This window comes from Puma concolor, chromosome D1 (assembly GCF_028749965.1).
Source record: "Puma concolor isolate L17-30 chromosome D1, mPumCon1.1.hap2, whole genome shotgun sequence".
NCBI classification, from domain to species: domain Eukaryota; kingdom Metazoa; phylum Chordata; class Mammalia; order Carnivora; family Felidae; genus Puma; species Puma concolor.
Genome location: NC_141676.1, coordinates 53,061,293 through 53,081,297, shown reverse-complemented (window position 1 = coordinate 53,081,297; position 20,005 = coordinate 53,061,293). Strand labels below are relative to the sequence as shown.

Sequence of the window (20,005 nt, the reverse complement as noted above, 5' to 3'; positions counted from 1 at the left end):
AACTGCAGGTATTGGAGTCAGCCATGAGGACCTGAAGCCAAGTGCAATGCTAACCACTCAGCAAAACAGCTAGACCAAGTACCACGGGAAAGCACACAGAACAGGCGGCTGCAAATCTGAAAAGGCAGGTGACATCTTCTCAGGAACACATGGGGTCTCACCAGGTCCTCACTAACAAGGAGCTAAAGAGACAGCCCAGAAGCTCTGCGTGATTTTCAGAGGTGTTGTCACATTGAGAAGATTGACAGTTTTCCTTTGTGGCCTCAGTCATTCCCAAGACTAATCTTTTTCATGAAGTTCTGAGTTAAAAAAATTCCTCAGGCAATGATTTTGTGGATAATTATGACAAAATTCTAATCCTAATTGGAACTGAGTCATTAAGATGTCCATATCCTTCTCTTAGGGATTCCTCTTTGATAAATCTATCCTGACAAAATAATTAGAGATGTGAACAAAGATGTATGCAGTAAGACATTTATTACAACATTATTATAAAGAAATGTACGTGTGACAGTCTTGTGTCACACATACACACGCACACACTTTTTGCCTCTCCCCTCTGGTACACGAAAAAGGGAAATCCTATGCAGCCAATGTTCACAAGCAATGAATTCTGTCACCTTCCCACCACAGGAAACCTCTTGTCTAAGGCACCTTCATTCCCTGGTTGTGCACAGCTTCCCAGCGCAGCTGAGTCCAAGGTTGTGCATTGTTCATTGCAAGAACTTTCTTCAAGCCAAAAATCCACACCCTTGGACATTAGTATTTTGTCTGGATGGAGAGCACACACATACCTACCATGTGATGTGTTCAGAAGACTACCAGCAATCCCCTACTCCTCACAAAACCTGAGAGTAATTCTAAGCGCATAATCCCTTATCCACAATTCCAAAATAAAAAAATCTTTGAAGAAACAATGTTTTTTTCATAACTTTGGCCAAAAACCTGACCTGAAACATCACGATGGTATTTATAGTATTTATGTATTTCACTTGGTGTGAATATTCATACATTTAGCTGCAGAAATATTGATGTGTTTGATTATAGGGCACTGTCCTAAACCTCAGTGGAGTACTCCTTTATATACAATAAAGGCACTATATCCCTTTCTAAAATCTGAAAAATTCTGAAGTCCAAAACACATCTGTCCCTGGAGGTTTCAAATAAGGGATTTGGGACTTGTACACTTATCCCTATAGCCTGAGAGAAGTTAGGGCTCTTTATCCCTTGGAAGTCTTCGCTATCAACACGATTCTATACTGCCCTGAAGCCTCTTGCAGAGAACCTCATGTTCCCTAAATAACCAGCCCCTCTCTTCTCATGCTGTCCGGTCCAGTAGCCACTCAGATACGTTGCAGATGATCTGTGTCCAGGGAAACCCCCGAATGTGCCACACTGGAGGCAACCCCATGAGCAGGCTATGGCCCGAACAGCCCAGTCCTGAGGCTCATCAACTCCATCCAGCACTCAGTTGTCATCTATTTTCCTTCAGTAACTTTCAGTCTCAGACTCTGAGCCAAAGGGAAATACAGTCTCACTTAATGTCAGGGTAGGAAAGTGTGGAATGCAGGGAGCCTAAAGAATCATGATCATCAGCAAAACAGAAGATATGGGCTTCTGGCTGAGAATTCATCTGTACCCAATTTCCCCTCTGAGCCCCCCTGATGAGAATCTGAGATTCTCATCACATTTCACCAACAGCCCATCATCCCTATCCCTACCCTCCACCCCCTTCTCATTCTGGAACCCCATCAGGATCTGGATACCCGTGTTTATCAGTAACTCCTGTCTCCGGACCTCTGCATCTCTGCCTCCCTGCACTGTCTGTATTGCCCCACATCTGTGTGCCTTGTCCTAGTGTATGTCTCTCTCCCCACTGCTGTCTACCTCACTCAGGATTCCCTTCTGGAGGGAACAGAGGTGCCAACTATGCTATACCAGATAATCCCTCCTGGCATAGGGCTAAGAGGGCACTAGAGGAAGAGATCTGGTTGTGCTTGTCCTGACAAGGAGCCTGGGGTTTCTGGTTTGGTCTCTGAAGCATTTCTCTCACCTTGCCCACTTCCTTTTCACTACACCACTTTGAACATCCACTGAGCAGGCGCCCTCCCACCACACACTCGAAAGCAGAAGGAACACAGCAGTTTCTCCCTTCACCAAAAAGGGACTACCATTTAAATTTTAACTTAAAAGCTGGAATCAGGGGCGCCTGGGTGGCTCTGTCGGTTGAGTGTCCGACTTCAGCTCAGGTCATGATCTCACGGTCCATGAGTTCGAGCCCCGTGTCAGGCTCTGTGCTGACGGCTCAGAGCCTGGAGCCTGTTTCAGATTCTGTGTCTCCCTCTCTCTGACCCTCCCCCGTTCATGCTCTGTCTCTCTCTGTCTCAAAAATAAATAAACATTAAAAAAAAAAAAAATTAAAAAAAAAAAAAAAAAAAAAGCTGGAATCAGGCTGACTTAGGCTTGAATCCCAGATCCTCCATTAACTCAGTGTATCCCTTGCACTAATTTACTTAACCTCTCTGAGCCTTTTAATTCACTTGTAAAATGAGGAAATAATAGTACCTACTTCAAGAGGTTACTAAAAGGATTAACCAACATAACAGATTCAGAGTGTTTGGCATAGCTTCTAACATGGGATATTTGATATTAATTCCTCTCCTGGAGTGCAGTCCCATGCCCAGAGCCAAACCTTTGTTTAAAGACCGAGCACCCATATATATATACCCTTAGCTCTAACCTACCCTGAGGCCAGTAACATCATGTAGGACCATTCCCTGTGCCTCATATTCATACCTCAGCCAGCTCAGACGATGACCGACTTTATGGGACAGCTCTACATGCTGGGTCAGCATAGGAAAGGATGCTCCCCATACAGAAGTGGTCTTCCTAGGCATGCAGGAGACTCTCAACAGGGACTCAAGAGAAGACTCTTTAGACAGATAAGAGGCAGAGTCAGAGAGTAGCTACTAGAAAGGCTCTCCAGAGTGGTTCTTCTCTGAGGAAAAAACACTCTTCTTCTCCAGCAAACACCAGGTTGAGATCTCTGGACAGAGACACAAGGGGAAATCACACATAGATTAGGGCTGCAGTAGGTAAGTGCCAAACAGACACAGATCTCCCTAGGACATGGAGTGGTGCATGAAGAAAAATTTCCTCAAATTTACCTGGGTAATTCTGGCTTCCTGAAAGTCCTCTCCAGTTACTAAGGCAACATTGTCCCAATTAGATTCTTATCCTCCACATTGTCACCACTCAGCATGACACCCTCCTACACATACACCTGGTATTCATTGCAATTGTAACCCACTCATTAATAATGGGTTTCAACCTAGGCTGTACATCAGAATTGCCTGAGGAGCTTTTAGAAATCCTGATGCCCAGGCACACTCCAGACCAATTAAATTAGAATCTCAGGGGGTAGGATCCAGGCATCTATAGTTTTTAAAGCTCCTAGGTAATTCCAAAGTATGACCAAGGTTAAGAACTACTGCTTGGTTCTCAGTCTAAGTCCTGATCTATACTTCCAGTGTGTCCTTCAGGACCCCTATCCAACCTCATGAAGAAGTCACCTGCAGCTAATAAGGCAGCACAGCAAATTCATTCAATAAGGCTGCTGAAGGGGGAAGCCTGATTCTGCTTCCTTTAAGAACTCAGACCAAGAACTACACACACACACACACACACACACACACACACACACACACACACACACAAATGCACTCAAGCACCCCTGCATTTTCCTCCCCTAAGGAGGAGAATGGATAAGTGACTCAAGGGTATGGACTCATGCTGTGCATATAGTGAGGCTAGGAAAGTGACTGCCCTCCCCTCACCCAAAGCCCCATTATCTAGTAGGGCCTCTATGACCTCATGCTATAGTAGGTCAAAGCCTAAGGCCTGGGGCCTCACCTCTCTGGGCAGCTTGGGGTTCCTGCAGCAGCCACTGCCCTGCCTAACCTCTCCCATACCCCACCATGTTGGTTGGTACCCCCCACCTGCTGACACTGGATGAAGCTGATGCCACCTGGACCCTCATCAAGGATAAAGTAAGAGAGCTAAAGAGAAAGGAACAAAGTGTGACCTAGATGGGTCTGAGCAACTTATGAGTAGGAAGTGGTGGGTAGCTTGAAGATAATAATATTTACTCAGTGCTTACTTACACGCTGGACACTGTACTAAGTGCTTTGTACACACTGTCCAATTTAATCACAATTGCAAAAAACAGCAAGAAGTTCCTTCAAAGGCAGTAAGAATTTCTGAGAACAGAGACAAGTGCTAAGTCAGGGTAGGACTTATGAGGTCAGGAAGGCTTCCTGGGGAGAGTGACGTTCTAGCTAGGCAAGTGGGAATTATTCTCACATAGAGGAAAGAGGAATGTTTAATAAACACCTAAATGAGTTAGTGAGCAGGTGGGTGGGTGGGTGAGCGAGTGAACAGTGTATAATTAAAAGTACAGCATATGCAAAAGCCAGGAGAGGATTTAAAAAAATTGCATATTTGTGAACTCAAATAGTCTGTAGAGCAGAGTTCACATGAGTAGTGGTGAAAATGAGGTCAAAGAGGTACAGAGGCTGATCATGAAGGGCCTTGTAAGCTTTCTAAAAAAGCTTGGACTTGTTCACAGATACCCCCTCCACCTTAACATCCACAAAATGAGAAATTTGGGTTTTGAGCCAAATATGGAGATTTTCAGGAGCAGGCAGATGTCAGCTCTGAGTTGCAAGTACCCCTGCCAAATCTAGATGGCCACAATTTCTGAATTTGGAGAATTTAGGGATCAGGTTCTGGTTACATAATCTGAAGGACAGTGAATTTAAAGCACTCATAGAAGGCAGCCCTTCTATCAAGTTTAAAACAACCATCTTAAAGTAGTGCCTACTAGACTCAAACAGCCTTAATAGATATAGCTCCCATTAGAAATGGAGCTCACCACAAAGGTCAGCTTCCCAGGGAAGCAGAAACAGGAGAGCCAAGGCCCTCACAAATATCAGAGTACCTAGCTTCAGCAGGTTGGTCCTGGACAAGATCAAGCATTTCATTACGATGAAAGTAAATGCGGTCATCAACCAGCAGACAGCTACATCTCTGAGCATCAGAAAAATTCCCTATTTAAATGGAAAATTGTCAGGAAAGGCAAAGTAGATACACAATAAATCACTGGTGATATGTGGCAAATTCAAGGAGCAGGACACCTCTAAGTAACCTGGTTTCCTCTCTCCAGAACTGATAGTTTATTGGGCACTTTGTAGAACATACAGTTAACCAAAATATGGCTTGAAGTCTCCTCATTCAGAATTCATACCAGCCGAGGTATACCCAGGAAGAAAGTTTTCCAACCTCACTTTCCCAGGCTGCCCCTGGGAAATCTAAATTTGCAGGCTTCTATGTTCCACAGAACTTTTACCCAGAAGTAAAGGTGCAGTGGGAACAGGTAGTGGTCTCACATGGTGACTCTACAAAGAACAGTCCCCCTGGCATAGAACTGAGTGCCCTATTTTCCCTATTTTAGGATAACCACTGGGGGCCTCAAGGGTAAGAAAAAGAGCCTATAAACCTCCCCACCATGGCAAATTCATGTCTATTCTGGGAAAAACCCTCCAGCTAAATCAGGGATTCACCTGATCAGAAACTTGGACCATAAGAACAGGTATTTTAAATGTCAAAATCCCACTAAAGAGGTACCTCCTGGAGACACTCCTATTTGTCTTATTTGTATAGGATCCTAGGGACCAAAGGAGCAGCTAGGATAGGATTCTGAAGTTATATTTGGTCACTATGCTTTCTTTGTCATGGGGAAGAATATTCTAAACAAAAATGCCAACCCACCAATGCTCTGCTCTCACCCCTGGTAACCCAACTGGCCCTTCTCAGAGCTTCTCACAGAACTGTTCTTCAGCCTGATGCCCCCACCAAAAATAAAGTATTTCATGTCCCAATGAAGCAAAGAAGAGGAATTATGGGAAATTCTTCCATGCAGATTAAGAAAAAGCACCATGATAAACACTAGTATTTCAAATGGAAAAAAAAGAAAAAAAAGAAAAAGCACCATGTATTTCCCTGGCCAGGCGACAAAAGACAGTACTCTTCAAGCTACTTCAGCTTGTCCATAGTGCAGACACAACTTGATCAGTTAGCGACCCTCCCTCCTCTTATGCTATGGGGCAGCACTTCCAAAAACAGTTCTATGTAGCAAAAAGCAGATTGACCATAAGGGATCATTGATGAACTCTACCAGAAGGCTGGCAAACTGGGCAAGGCCAGGGGACAGGCATGTAGGAATTGGGAGCTGAGGAAGGGCAGTAGAACATAGCAAAAATGCTATTCTGAAAACAGAACGGGTCTCAAACAGGAAAGGAATCCAAACAAGGAATTTTATGTACTGGCTAGCAGACCACAGAGCCAGAAGTCTGAGCTAGCAGTATCTTTGATGAGTTGAGATCATATCTAAGTACAAATACTAGAAAGGATCGTACAAGATTTCCCAGTCGGTCATGAAGTTAAACTTTCCAGAACTGGGTTAACCAAACCAAAAAAGGCCAAGACAAGAAGGACAAAACCTAGAGGAACTAGAATCCCTGAAAGTGTACTAGAAGAACCAGCATTTCAAAGATGAGGCCTCAAATCCCTAAAGGAACTCTCTCCTGCAGTTAGGACAGAAAATGTTTAAGAACAGTCATTCCAACCTATTTCTGTGTACCCATTTGTGGTGAATGACATCACCCACCCAATCAATCATCTAATAACTTATCCTTCAGGATTCCTTTTCTCACATTCCTTAAAGTGATCAAGTTCTACTAATTCCATAACCTAAATATCTTCCCCCATTATTTTAGTTGAAGGCCTCACCATGTTTTGCTTGCAGTATTACAATACTCTTAACTGATCTTTCTCTCCCCTTATTTTGTCTTCCTACTCAAAATTAACTTTCTAAAGAGCCTTTCTGATCTTGCCCCTCTTGCCCAGAGCCCTTCAAGTGGTTTTCCATTGCCCTCAGGACCAAATTCCTGTCACATTGCATACAAACAAGATCTTTCAGTCTAGTTGCTGTGTGCTTGTCCCTCTTCATACCCTATGTTTAAGTGCAAGGAAATTACGTGTTCCTGAATGTGCCCCACCTAGTTTATAAATTCTGGTTTTTAAACTGGTTGTATCCTCTCCCTGGATTGACCATCCTCCTACCTAGCTGATTCCTTCAAAGCTCATGTATTACCACCTAGAAACTTTCTCTGATCCTCTTCTATCAAAGAAAAAAGCTGTTAAATCACTACCTGTCTCCTCCACACCCGTGTTCTCTATTATCTTACTTAGCTGACTACTGTGTACATATTTGTCTCCTCCATCAGACTGGGCTATAATAGGATAAGGTCAAAATCTCATGCTTTTATGTATTCCCAATATCCAGCAGGGTCTGGCACATAGTATATTCAAGGTTCTGCTACAGGAGAGAACTAGGAAATAAGCAGGAAGCCGTCTGAGCACATTGTAGAGATGTAATTGCACAGGGAACAGCAGGAGGGTCAATCTAGAGTAGGCTACCAGGTAACTCCTGACCCTAACTCAGTCCCTGACCTATAAACTGGCCATCTGCAGGTTATCGAGGAGCGCTTTGGGCCCAATGTAGTGGCAGTACCTTTCCTGTCGGATGCAGCCTGCTATGACCTACTGGGTGTGCTAGTGAAGCAGTCCCGACCAGCCCACACACGCCTGGCTTTACCAAGTCGGCAGGGTCGGCGGGCACTACAACCAGTAGGGCCACTACCAAACCTCCTGGAGCAGGTAGGATCTAAGGGTGCCTTTGCCCACTGCACTCGGGAATACTCACCAAACGGCCGGGAAGAGATAGCCTATGAAGAAATGCGACTATTGGATGGGCAGCCCTGCAGGATCCGCCTGCACATGGGTGGTCTGCGCAAGAAGGTGGCCTTCCTGCTGCTGCCACCAGCTCAGGTGAGCCTACAGCAAAATCTTCCCTGGCTCCGAAGCACCCACAGCATCTATGTCATCTACCAGGTCTTCTCCTGTTCCTGGCTGCAGCTGGGGCTGTTGCCTACAGCCCAAGAGCCCCAGCTGCTCCGGTTACAACGGTCCCTGCCTGTTGCCTTCTCCTGCCTCAAGTTTTCACTGCAGCCCAAAGGAGTGCTGGGACCACAGAAGCCTCTGACCAAAGATCCACTGCCCCATGGGGCCAACTGGGTCAGACCCAACCTTGGGATCATGCCACCTCTGGCCCCCATGTCAACCCCTACCGACACCCCTGAAGCTACTGATGTGCCCCCACCTGCCCCAGCCACACCTACACCACCTCCTCAGGAAAGGCCAGAAGGCAGACCCACCAGATTTTCCTACAAGGGCCGAAACCCTTTCCGCAGGGGGCCCCAGATGCTATCAGGTACTGCTAGGGGATATGAAGTTGAGACGGATGGGATCTGGTGGAGGGAGAGGGCATGGGGAATATAGGAATGTGTGCCCCAGGAATGTGTGGGGCACCCCTAACACCACACCAGATCCTGGTGAAGGGGATGGAGGGAGCCAGGGGTGGTGAGATGGAAGCATGGTCCTGGTGAGGGGGTGGGCACAGCACAGAGGGCCAGAGGGAGGGACCAGGAAGGCAGAAAGACCAGGGCATGAGTCAAGCTGTGACTATCCCCAACCCTGGCAGAGAACTGGCTCTTCAGCCCCCGCAGCCCCGCACCAGGAGTCCAGGGTGGGGGCCCCGGGGACCCCGACCGGCACTCCATGTCCCTGCCCCTGCTGCAGGGTCTGTCCTCAGAGTTCGACAGCGACGAATGAAGCTGAGGCAAGAGATTCAGGGGGCAAGGCCCCCAAGATCTGGCATAGGGATACTGGTCCCCAATAAACATCAGCTGCTGCTCCCCCAAACCATCCTGGGCCCATGCTGCTTCTTCCGTCTTGGGGCTGGAGAAGAGTCCCTACTTTTTTCCCCTAGGCTCCATGACCCCCTCACCCTTTAACGGTGTAAGAAGCACCTTAAAACCTTAAAACCAATGTCCTCATGAGAGAGAAAATACCCCTGACCTCCTATTTATGTACAACCTTCCTGGGGCCCCAGCCCCAGAGAAAAAGGGTGGGAAAGAAGAATGAGCAGAGAATAGAGATTTCCCTTTTATACATATTGCAACAAGTTCTCCATAAAACATTCATCAGAAATAAATTAAAAAGTCCTCTTACCACTGCCTCCAAACATAAAAAGGAGCCTATACCCCGGCCCCAGCCCAGGCCACTGGAGGCCCTGATTGTCCATGGAAGAAAGTTAAGGATTGAGGGGCCCGAAGCCTGAGACAGGAGGACCAGATCCCTCCTCTGAAGTATCCAACAAGAAAGGCGAGGTGACAGCATGGGCCTGGGAAATGGCAGCCAACTCCTTGAGAAATTCAGGGAAAATGACTGCACAGTAGACAGCATTCTTGACTCGCAGAGCCTCACCTTGGCGCTCAGGGGCCCCACCCCGAGGGGGTAGAACCGGAGTTGAAGCCCCAGGGGAGCCCCCACCTAGGCCAAGTCCTGCGCCGTCTCTCCCAGGCTGAAGAACCAACTGTGCCGCCTGCCGGGCCCTGGTTGGACTGTGTGCATGCCGCAGGAGCAACTCCCCCAAGGATGGCCTCCGGCTCTTCACTGGGAATAAATGGGTATCAGGGATCGTGAAGGTGCTGGGGTAAGGCATGCTCTCTCGGTCTGAGAGATGCCCCCCTCCCTGGGTTCACAGTAATCTGGACTAGGACTCTAAAACCAAAATGCTGCCTGCCCAGCATTTTTCCCTCCATCCAGCCTCCCCACCAAGCCAACCATCACCCTTAGTCTTCTCGGTCAGTCAACACAACTGCTTCATTCCCAACCAAGACCCCTTCTCCATGCCCTCTCACCCTGAGGGACTCTCTAACTGCTCCTCCCTTTCCAATCGCTATTCTACCATCACTAAGCTATTTCTCCTCAGTCCATAACACAGGCTTATCTTATGCTCCTGAACTATCTATAACACAGGACCCACAGCCTCTACTCCTTCAACACCTACAGGGCGTATATCCAATCACAGTCCAGGGGCTTTACCACTTCCATCATACTCCACTATCCCTCCAGAATCTGATCTCCTGTGCCATCACTTCGCCAACCACCAGTCTCTCTCCTAGATCCACCAAAGCCTACTCCCACCTCATGTCAGTTTAGGCAACTTCACATGGCCAGACAAACTTCACCTCACTTTAGACTCAAAGGAACCATTTAAAACACTGCTGTCTCTCCTAATTTTCTTCCTAGATTCCTGTCTCTGGATCTTTGTCCCATCTCTAGGGCCTAGACTCTAGGGATCTAGTCTCTAGATCATGTTACAGTTCCCACTCTCTATCTCTAATACTGGCTACAGAGGTACGCTGTACAGGCCAACTAAATACGGCATTCAGAACCCTTCACAACCAGGCTCACATGCCCCCTCTAACCCCTTCTCCAAACTCTTTACACCCACTCCTGCTTTTGTGCCCACACAGATCTGCTCTTCCTGGAACCCTCCAGGCTTCTTTCTTGCTTTTGTAGCCTTCTAGGTCTTAATTTTGCTCTCCCCACTGTTTTCATCATCCTTGGCCTAATCTTATTATCCCCACCCCTCTGAAAAACCTCTGATTTGCCCTCCACTGACTTCCCATTTCACTGCCTTTATCATACTGTACTGTAATAACTTGTTTCTAGTTTATATATAGGTCTTCTATCTCATACAGTAATCTGTGAGCTCAAGGGCTTAGACTCTTATTTATTCTACAGTGAACACAATACTAGCACTATGGAAATAAGACATCTTCACATGAGGAAATCATGCTAAGGAACTATAATAACCGTTCTGGTACTGTCTTCCCAACCCACATCTCTCATACCTCCATCTCACCCCTGCTCTCTTGCTCTTAGCATATTATTTTCCTTCCTACTTTGATTAGCAAATAAAGGACTTCAATTTCCTGACTTTTCCCTCCACAGCTCACAACTCCATGGGTACATACGTATCACTTCCTCCTTTGATCTATCCTCATTTGCCTCAAAAGGAGGAAAAAAAATCTTTTCCTGCCCAAAGTTAATCCTTTCCTGGTGCAATGGATCCCACTATTCCACCACCTTTGGGACCTTGCTTTCCCAGTTATGACATTTCTCTAGTCACTCTCCAGACTGACTGTCAGCTCTTTAAAAGCAGAGGTCTCATCTTATACCTCCCTGAGTAGCCTGTACCAAAGACAATGGCTGGTACATACAGCAAATGCTCAGACACTTGCAGATGGAAGATCTAGATTTAAAACTGCATGGTCACATTTAACTCTTCCTTCCTCCTTGTGCCTCACAACCATTCACCAAACTCTGCCAAGACTTCCTTTTCATTTCCACATTATCAAATTCTTCCTTCCTGTTCCCACTATTCTAATTCAAGCCTTGCAGGTCACAGATGCATTTCAGCAGAAGCCTCCTGACTCTATTTTCTCCTGGCTCCAATTCACTTAGCACATGAACTAATATGCTTATCTCTCCACTCTCATATCTAAGAACCTCCAGTGGGTTCTCACTGCCCAAAAGATCACAACTTCTACCCAGTCCAACTCCTAATCTGAGAACCTAATCTGAACTCTGGCCACATCTTTCCAGCCTTATTGCCAACTGTTTCACCACCTTCCAAATCCCCTGTTCCAACAAAATAGTTCGTGCTGTTGCCTGGACAAAAGAAAAAAGCCATCCCACTCCTTTGGCTACCCAAGTCTTATCTATCTCAAGAACCATGTCAAATGCCATTCCTGTTCCCAAGCTGTAACAATACCTCAACCTAGAGACTACTCTGTCCCCTTGCCTGTCTTACTACTTCAGCAGTTTTTGCTAGTGCTGCTGATTTGGCTCTTAGAGGACACAACTGTATTTTATCCTGTGACCAGAAGCCACAGGACAAACATCAAGACTCAATTTTCTACAACTCCTCAGTTCATGGCACAAGGTTTCACCCTTAATAAGAGTTCAATTAACCTGGGCTAATTAGCTATCTAGGGAAGATAGGAAGAGGACTGGAGTGGTGGGGTAGGCCTCACCTAAGGGATCGGAGCGGCGGGGGGTAGGTCCTGCTGCAGGGCCCTCGGCCCATTCCAACTTGCCACGGGCAATGAGGTACTTCTTGGCTTTGGATAGCAGTGCTGGGAAGTCCTCCTGGGAGGCCGCAAAGCTCTCAATTTTATTCTTCACAGAACCCAGCACCTATGAAGCACAACTTCATGACATTTCTGTGTGGCTCTACACTGATGGTCCTTTCTAATCCCACTGGGTCTGTTCCCAGCCCCCCCAGGGTCACTCCAGCTGCGGGCCTGGCCCACCATGGAGCCTGGACGCACCCATGCATGCATGCATCGCACACCTGCAGCAGGGACTTGACACTGGGCTGGAAGACCATGTTGGTGTTGAGCAGGAAAGAGCGGAGCAGGGGCTGGGGGTGACAGGCCAGCTGGGCCACCAGCCCCGTCAGCAGGAAGTTGACATAGACGGAGTTCTGCAGCATGTTCTCGAGTTTGGCAAAGAGCACAGCCATGAAGGGGCCTGGGGAGGTTGGGCACAAGGATACAAGGCCTGAACACAATGCACATCACACGCATTCCTCCCAAAACCGAGAGACCCCCCGCCACTAGATGAAAATCATTTGTATGTCAGTGTCTGGGTTATATTTAAGTATCCTGTGATCACCTACTCTGGAAGAGATGAAATGGTAGATACCATGTGGACCCAAAAGTCCACACGCCAGCTTTACATTCAGGATGAAGAGCCAGATCATAGGCTCTGGAGTCAGACAGACCTGGTTTCAAATTCCAGCTTTATCCTTTACTCGTTAAGCTGCTGGATGAATCAAAATTCTCTAAGCATAGTGTCCTACTTAACAAAATAAAATATACCCACCTCACAGGGTTATTAAAAAGATCAAAGAAATATTCCTATAAAGCAGTTAGCCCAAGATGTAGCAAATTATAAGTTTTCAGTAATAACTATACACTACATAATGTCTCTCAGTATTTTAAAAAGTTTCACCCAAGAGACATAACAGAAGAAAGAACAAGCAAGAAAGTGATTAGGACCAAAAGAAGAATCAGGTTACACACAAGACAGAGGATAACACTACACCTGGATCAGAAAGAAAGCAAGAATGAACTGTAACAAAGACAAAGGTAACTACGAAGGCCAACTTAAAAGATAGGGGAGAAATCTCTGGGAGCCCCAAAGAAGAAATCAGCTGTGTTCAGGAACTGGGAACCAAGAAGGTAGAAGAGAATTTATAGAAAAAAGTTTAGTTCAGAGCCAGAGAAAACTGACTCAGAACAGACTCTTTGCTGGGTGAGACGATAACAGAAGGGATGAGAATGATCTACTGGGAGAAGTGGCCTCAACTGAGCCAGATCACCAGCAGGAGGACTCTAGAGCCATCAGTCTGTCTGACCAGTGATCTGTAAGGGAAAGGGATTAAACCTAAGAACTGCACCATGAACTGAGACAGGAGAGCAACAAAGGGAAAGAGGCAATGAATTCCAAAAAAGATCCTAGAACATTCTCCACTCCAAATGCACGTGACTGGCCTTAGCTCCATACAACTCTAGCTTAACAGGGTCCTAAGACACCCCATAACTCTGTCCTTCTGTTTCTCTCATTTCCTGGGACTTTCTTACATGAGAAAATTCAAAAAGCTCAGAAGAGTTTACAAAGAAGAAAAGGGACACAGCTTCAATTAATGTTTCAAGAATGTGGTAAAACCTGCATACCACCTTCTAATGGTACTGAGCAGGAAGAAGCAAAGCTTAAATAAATGGAAACACATTTTCTGTAGTCTGCAAGACGGAGTTGTCGTGACTCTAGAGCAGAAGCCTTGATGCTATGCAAGCAGGATGGCAGCATATCCCAGGCCCAGTTAGGACATGTACTGCTCAAGGCACAATAACTTGACTACAAACAACCAGAAGATGGGCGTATACCTTGGTCAACTTATATCTGCCTTGCAGCCAAAAGATGACAATCCTAGTAAAAAGCTACCACGTGCTGAGTTCTCCCAAGGTACCAGCATCACAGTAAGTGGTTTACAAGCATCAATGATATGAAGGGACACTAACTCAAGGTGTGTCTAGACACTGCTTCTCAGAGGTGGTGTATTTTGTTTATTTGTTTTCCCCCTAGAGTGAGGTGGGGAGTAAGGATAAGAACCAGATAAGAGCTGGGATGGTAAAGCTGGATCTCAAATAAAAACAAAGAGGAGTTAGCCCAGTCACTCAGGTCAGGTCTAACTCCAGGGTCTTTAGAAAGACCAAAAGAGCTCAGTTGGGGAGATCGGAGCTACACTTTTCTCATTTGCCCTCAAAGAGGCATTTCACTCTATCTGCTTCAGTCCTTACTACTAATGATGAGTCTGTAAGAAAGTCTTACTGGGTAATTATAGCAACCAACAAGGTACAAGGACAGAAAACAGCAAAAACCTGAAATTGAGTCCTTCTCTAAAGAGACTAGGAGAAGAAAGGAGGCCAGGGCAGAGTAGGGGGAAGAACACCAGAAGAGATGATCCTAGGTCACAGAAAAGTTGATAGGAGACCCAACACCCAGACAAATATACGGGTGGGAACAGCATGGAACAGCATGGCTTACAGATGCCTCACATACAGAACACCACATATGTCCTCCATATGTATTGTTCAGATATATTGCTGTGATTTACCAGGAAACACCAAACACATCCTGATCACAATCTCAGGAAATGGCCAGACTAGGGAAGAGGAGGAACATGCACATAGAACATACAAGGCTCAGACATAAATTAATACTCAAACCAGCACAAGCATGGAAGACATATAGACAGACACAGAGACCCAAGTATGACATGTATCTGGAAGGGATCCATGCAAAATGGATGAGGAGCTAGGCAAGTACATGGAAATGACATGGAAAAGAAGTCTCAGAAATCAGCACAAACATGTTGAATACATGCAAAGAGTACGCAAAGGGGAAGGCCTAGGCTAAGTAGCTTACCAGTGAAGGGCTGGCTTGGCAGCTGGTTGAGCGTCCGCAATGGGCTGCTGAGGAAGGGGCCGGGGGGCTCAGGGGGACAGGTGAAGCTCTCATAGGCCTCCTCCTCCTCAAGAGGTAGTGGAGGCTCTAGCGGGGGTTCTGAGCCAGCCCCCCCATTGCTTAATGCCACCTCCAGTTCCCGGAGCTCCTGCCCAAAGCCCTCTAGTCCTGCCATGCCCTCGGAGGTGCTCTCTGGCAGTTCCCCAGGCCCCTCCTGAGGCACCCGACGAACCTTCTTGGCCCCCTCAGGCCATGGTCCTGGCACCCCATTGAGCTGGGGAGGGGGCAGGTGGCCAGGGCCCTCCCCTGTACCCCCAGAAAGCCCTCCACTCCCCAGCTCTTCCTCCTCCCCTTCCCCCACATTGTCCCTGTCCTCCTCAGGCAGTAGGCTGCGTTTCTTAGTCCGGGAGCCAACAGGACTAGGCTCAGGAGGGGGCCGCTCGCCATCATAGGGGGCAGACCAGGTACGGCAGGCTCGGACACACCGGTCCACACCACGGCGCGCCTCACGCAGATACTCCAGGTAATTGTCTTCCAGCTCACCAGGCTCCTCCACAGGGCTGGGCCGTCGGCCAGGGCTGGAGGCTGGGGATGCAGCAAGCCCTGGTGAGCGAGGGGCTGGAGCTGGGGATTCCGAGCCACCCAGACTCTGCTGTCGCAGGAAGAGGGCCAGACGAGACGGTGTGGAGGGCCGGGGCACTGTCACCACAGAAGAGGAGTCAACACTTGGGCTTCCAGGGCCTACAGAGGGAAAAAAAACATAAGAGGAATCAAAGAGACAGAGGGCCAGGAGGAGGAATAAGGCACCTAGGGAGACTAAGAGAGAAGGCAGTGAAGCAGCAAAGAAATGTGACCTATTTAGGCAGCTGATTCTCCACCCTCCAAATTAAGCTTTTCTGCATCCACCACCCCCTCTCACCACCCCCAATACCAAAGAAACAATGGAAAATAGAAACAATACATGACTGGAATGAGGAAGAGGAACAACTTTGCTCAGAAGCTAAATTTCTTTGGTGGATTTAAGGCATCAACCTCCCCAAAGATGAAAATGCCACTCATGGCCATCTCCCTCCCCGCACCCAAACCCCACCTTCTTGCTAGGCTCCCCAGAACCCAGGCCATACCCGTTGTGTCCTCCCTTCTCCCTGCCTCTCTGCTAGGCCCACCTCGTGCCCATGAGGCATGCTCTGGACGGGGTGGGCTAGGGGCACGATGCCGACAACAGCGTGGGATAAGGGAGAGAAACTTGTCTGCAGCTCGTCCATATAGGTCCACATCACGTACAGCTGGCTTCTGGCTCAGCATCACATGGTTACACGGGACGAGATACCTGGGAAAGCAGAAAAAGGAGCACAGGATAGATCAGAAAGGAAGGACAGGGCTTGAGAGAACATCAGGCCAATGGAACTACATGGCCAAGACAGGCTCCAAGAACATCAGGCCAATAGAAACACATGGCTAAGCCAGGCCAATGGAACTACATGGCTAAGCCATGCTCCACATGAGCAACCCCAATACAACCCATCGCCCCAGCAATGCACAAGGCCTTGAGAGTTCAGGATCAGCCATCCCTCAGCCCTGCCCCCACAGGTACCTGAGAACCAGCTGCAGCAGGACATCCTCACAGCTGAGGTTCAGTAGGGTCCTGAAGAGACTCAGAGAGACCATGCAGAGCTGGGGGGGTGGGGGAGGAGGGAGGGAGTCACCATAAGAGCTCTCTACCCACCAAGATGTTTACCAAATGGGAACCCCCCAGCCCCAGGCCCAACCAACCACTCCTAGAGTAGCATGTGCATAGGGCCTGGCACATAATGATCATTTGCATATTAAATAAATGATCACATGATCTTTGTAGGCAAGACCTCACTATTCACAGATAGGAATGAACCATGTGTCACGTTCTATATTTCTACAGACCATACACATGTCAGCAGACTCTCTGGTTACATACCCCTGTCAGCAGAGATTCCAGTAGTAGTACTTAATGGAATGAATACCCATGAAGAAAGACCCTAGGAAATACTGGGACTGAGGGAATGACTAACAGGAGACAACAACAATATGATAACTAAGTGAATGCCTGTCAGCAGAGACTGTGGCTGCACAGTAACTAAATGCCTACCAACAAGAAACCAGAGGGAACCTGGAAGAATCCCAGCTGGGAAGTGGGCGGGGCTGTGAACATGGAGTCTGAGTCACCTCTCCAACACTGATGTATCTCTAAGAAGGTAGAAGAAAGAAAAGCTCAAGCACAGCTGACAGGAAAAGGAAAAAATAGGTGGGTCCAGAATAGAGGAAACCATTTGTTTTAGAAAATAAGAAGGGTGGTTCTTCTCTGGCTAGGCGAAGAGAGTGGAAGACAACAGACACAAGTAAGCACTCCCTCACTCCTTTGAATCCCCACAGCACTTTCTCTCTACTTCCCTTATGGCAAGTATACCTAGAGCTCCCTGAAGATGACTATTGGGTCTTAGGCCAGGGCACACTGCACAGTCTAGATGCTCATCATTTACTAAATAAATGTGGGAAGATTAAAAGCCAACTGCAGTGGGAAAGAGATGAGATATCAGTTCACATATTTGGATATTTGCAAGGATGTTCAGATTTACCCTAAATAACCATTTTAACTAGCAATGAAAACATTCACACTCACTGAAAGGTTGTGAGGTAGGTAGAAAAATGGTCCCCCAAAGATGTCCAGGTCCTAATCCCCATAACCTGTAAGTATTTTACCCTACATGACAAAAGGTACTTTGCAGATATGATTATGGTTATGAAATCTGAGGTGGGGAAAGTAGCATGGATTATCCAGGAAGGCACAATCAAATCACTTGAGTCCTTAAAAGCGCAGGACCTTCACCAGCTGGGTCAAAAAGATATCTGAAGCTTGAGAGGGACTTGATCCACCATTGATGGCTCTGAGGATGAAAAAAGGGGGCTACAAACCAAGGAATTTGGTTGGCCTCTAGAATCTGGGAATGGTCCTCAGCTGACAGCCAGCAAGAAAATGGGAATCTCAGTCCTGGAACTGCAATGAAATAAATTCTACCAGCAACCCTACTGAGCAAGGAAACAGATCCACTCCTAGAGACTCCAGAAAGGAACACAGCCCTGAAAACATTTTGATTTTAGCCTAGTGAGATCTGTGTCTCAGACGTATGACCTACAGAACTGTAAGATAATAAATTTGTGTGTTTTAAGCCACTATGTTTGTGGTGATTTGTTATGACAGCAATGGGAAACTAAAACAGGCACAGAGACTGACTAGCCAGCATGATTCACTTGAAGCCACAAAAGAAAAGCTTAAAGAAGTTCAAAGTCAGGGCAGCAGAATCAAGACTAAAAAAGGCCAAACAGTAGAAAGGAAAGCCCCGGCATCCTGAAATCAGAAACAATCTTGTCCTCCAAGAAGCAGGAAACAAGAAGAAATACCCCAAAAACATGAAGGCTCCTGAGACGAGAGGACCAAATGCAAGACTAATAAAATTAAATGCTGAAGACTAAAGACAATGAGAGAGAGTCAAAGAAGTGAGGATAAGATTAAGACAAAAGGAACATGGAGATAGCCCAACATAGGAAAAAAAAAAAAAAAAATCAACCTCAAGAAGGAAATTAACTGTCTCAAAACACGAAGAGGACATTCCATCAGGCTGAATAGATAAAAGACCATGGTCTAACTTTAGCATAATGCGAAATTGGTATCTTTGTAAAATTAAAGCTTTGACATCTATTTCCTATTGATTTTAGACAATAATTCCTAATTAACCCAGGCATGTATCATAAGTACTTTTTGGAATATTGTAAAAATACACATGCCCTGTATATTATAATCCAAGAAATCTAAGGCAGGGAGCCTAGAAACTGTTGTAGCTGTTGCCATTTTCAAATTCTGAAGTGTGCACCTGGTTCAGAAACACTGGTCTAATCAAAGTCAGTGTAGAATACTTCATCCATACCTTTAGTATTCAAAAACCTCACCTACACAAAACAGCTATCCCAAAACCTCACCTACCAAGAGGCCTACTACCAGGTATCTCAATGTATCTGAATGATTTTCAACAGTTTTCCAGAACCTTTAGTAATCTGAGAACTTCTATTTTAAATACAAGGACCTAGGGAACTTCAATTTGTTATAAGAAGGAAACAAAAAAATGGTTCCAGAGCTAAATAAATGGCATAAAGTTCATGACTAAATGAATGCTTTATTCCCCTAGAAAGACTCTGGGTCTTTATTATTGGAAACTACTTACTCCTCTTTCATACATATTTCTACTGATTAAAATCCAAACTGCTTACCATGGTCTACAAGGTCATGCATGACTGAATCTTACCTACCTCTCTACTTTCACCTCATTCCCTTCTCCCCCTTGCTCACTACACCTCCAGTCTTACTGGTCTTTTATTTCCTCAAATACACTCACTCATCCCCATCTCATGTACTGTGCATGCTGCACCCTCTGCTCAGACTCTTCTTCCACTTGTTCTTCAATAGGTGAACTCCCTCATGACCTTTAGGTCTTAGCTCAATGTCACCTCCTCAGAAAGGTTTCTGACCACCTTATTATTTTCTAAACAGCTGTTTGGTTTTTTCATAACAGTGACCACAACTTTCAATTATTTTATTAATGGGTTTGTATAAAGTAAGGAAGCTCCATGACACCAGCAACTATGCCTACCTTGTTTACCACTTATCCTTAGTAGGAGAAAACAGTAAGTAAAACATTCAGTAAAAATGTTCAGGAGGAAGGAATGTTTAAGTAGGTAGGTGGGGAGATGGGTGCCCCAAATTACAGCACTTCAAATGTGGCAAATCCAAAGGGGAAAAAACCTAAGCATACCAGCAGCAGCTGGATCACCTATCAAAGCAAACACAAAACCTGGGGAAGTGATCTCAGTCACCCACAGCAGGCCACAGTACAATACACAGCTGAAGAGAACC

At 46.4% G+C, this 20,005-nt stretch overlaps 2 protein-coding genes across 9 annotated transcripts in view; one reads left to right on the top strand and one right to left on the bottom strand.

The window, feature by feature from the left end:
• Nucleotides 1–460: 460 nt before the first annotated feature.
• The window catches only part of FHIP1B (FHF complex subunit HOOK interacting protein 1B), a 32,693-nt gene continuing 13,148 nt past the window's right edge, over nucleotides 461–20,005 (bottom strand). For 2 of the 8 annotated variants that reach the window (XM_086678110.1, XM_025928382.2), the window contains exons 7-12: nucleotides 16,661–16,740; nucleotides 16,191–16,396; nucleotides 15,028–15,807; nucleotides 12,389–12,567; nucleotides 12,069–12,231; nucleotides 9,114–9,636 (exon numbers count right to left, since the gene is read on the bottom strand). In XM_086678110.1, the coding sequence (XP_086534236.1) occupies nucleotides 9,275–9,636; nucleotides 12,069–12,231; nucleotides 12,389–12,567; nucleotides 15,028–15,807; nucleotides 16,191–16,396; nucleotides 16,661–16,740 (1,770 nt within the window). In that variant the 3' untranslated portion in view covers nucleotides 9,114–9,274. Of the gene's footprint in view, nucleotides 3,047–9,113; nucleotides 9,637–12,068; nucleotides 12,232–12,365; nucleotides 12,568–15,027; nucleotides 15,808–16,190; nucleotides 16,397–16,660; nucleotides 16,741–20,005 lie in introns of those variants that run through there. The other 6 variants (XM_086678115.1, XM_086678116.1, XM_086678111.1 and 3 more) reach the window with 4 other exon arrangements.
• Nucleotides 3,888–8,886, top strand: CD1H11orf42 (chromosome D1 C11orf42 homolog). The gene is made up of 3 exons (XM_025929163.2): nucleotides 3,888–4,049; nucleotides 7,594–8,392; nucleotides 8,663–8,886. Exons 1-3 carry the CDS (start codon nucleotides 3,978–3,980, stop codon nucleotides 8,791–8,793), a joined length of 1,002 nt encoding a protein of 333 aa, XP_025784948.1. The 5' UTR covers nucleotides 3,888–3,977; the 3' UTR covers nucleotides 8,794–8,886.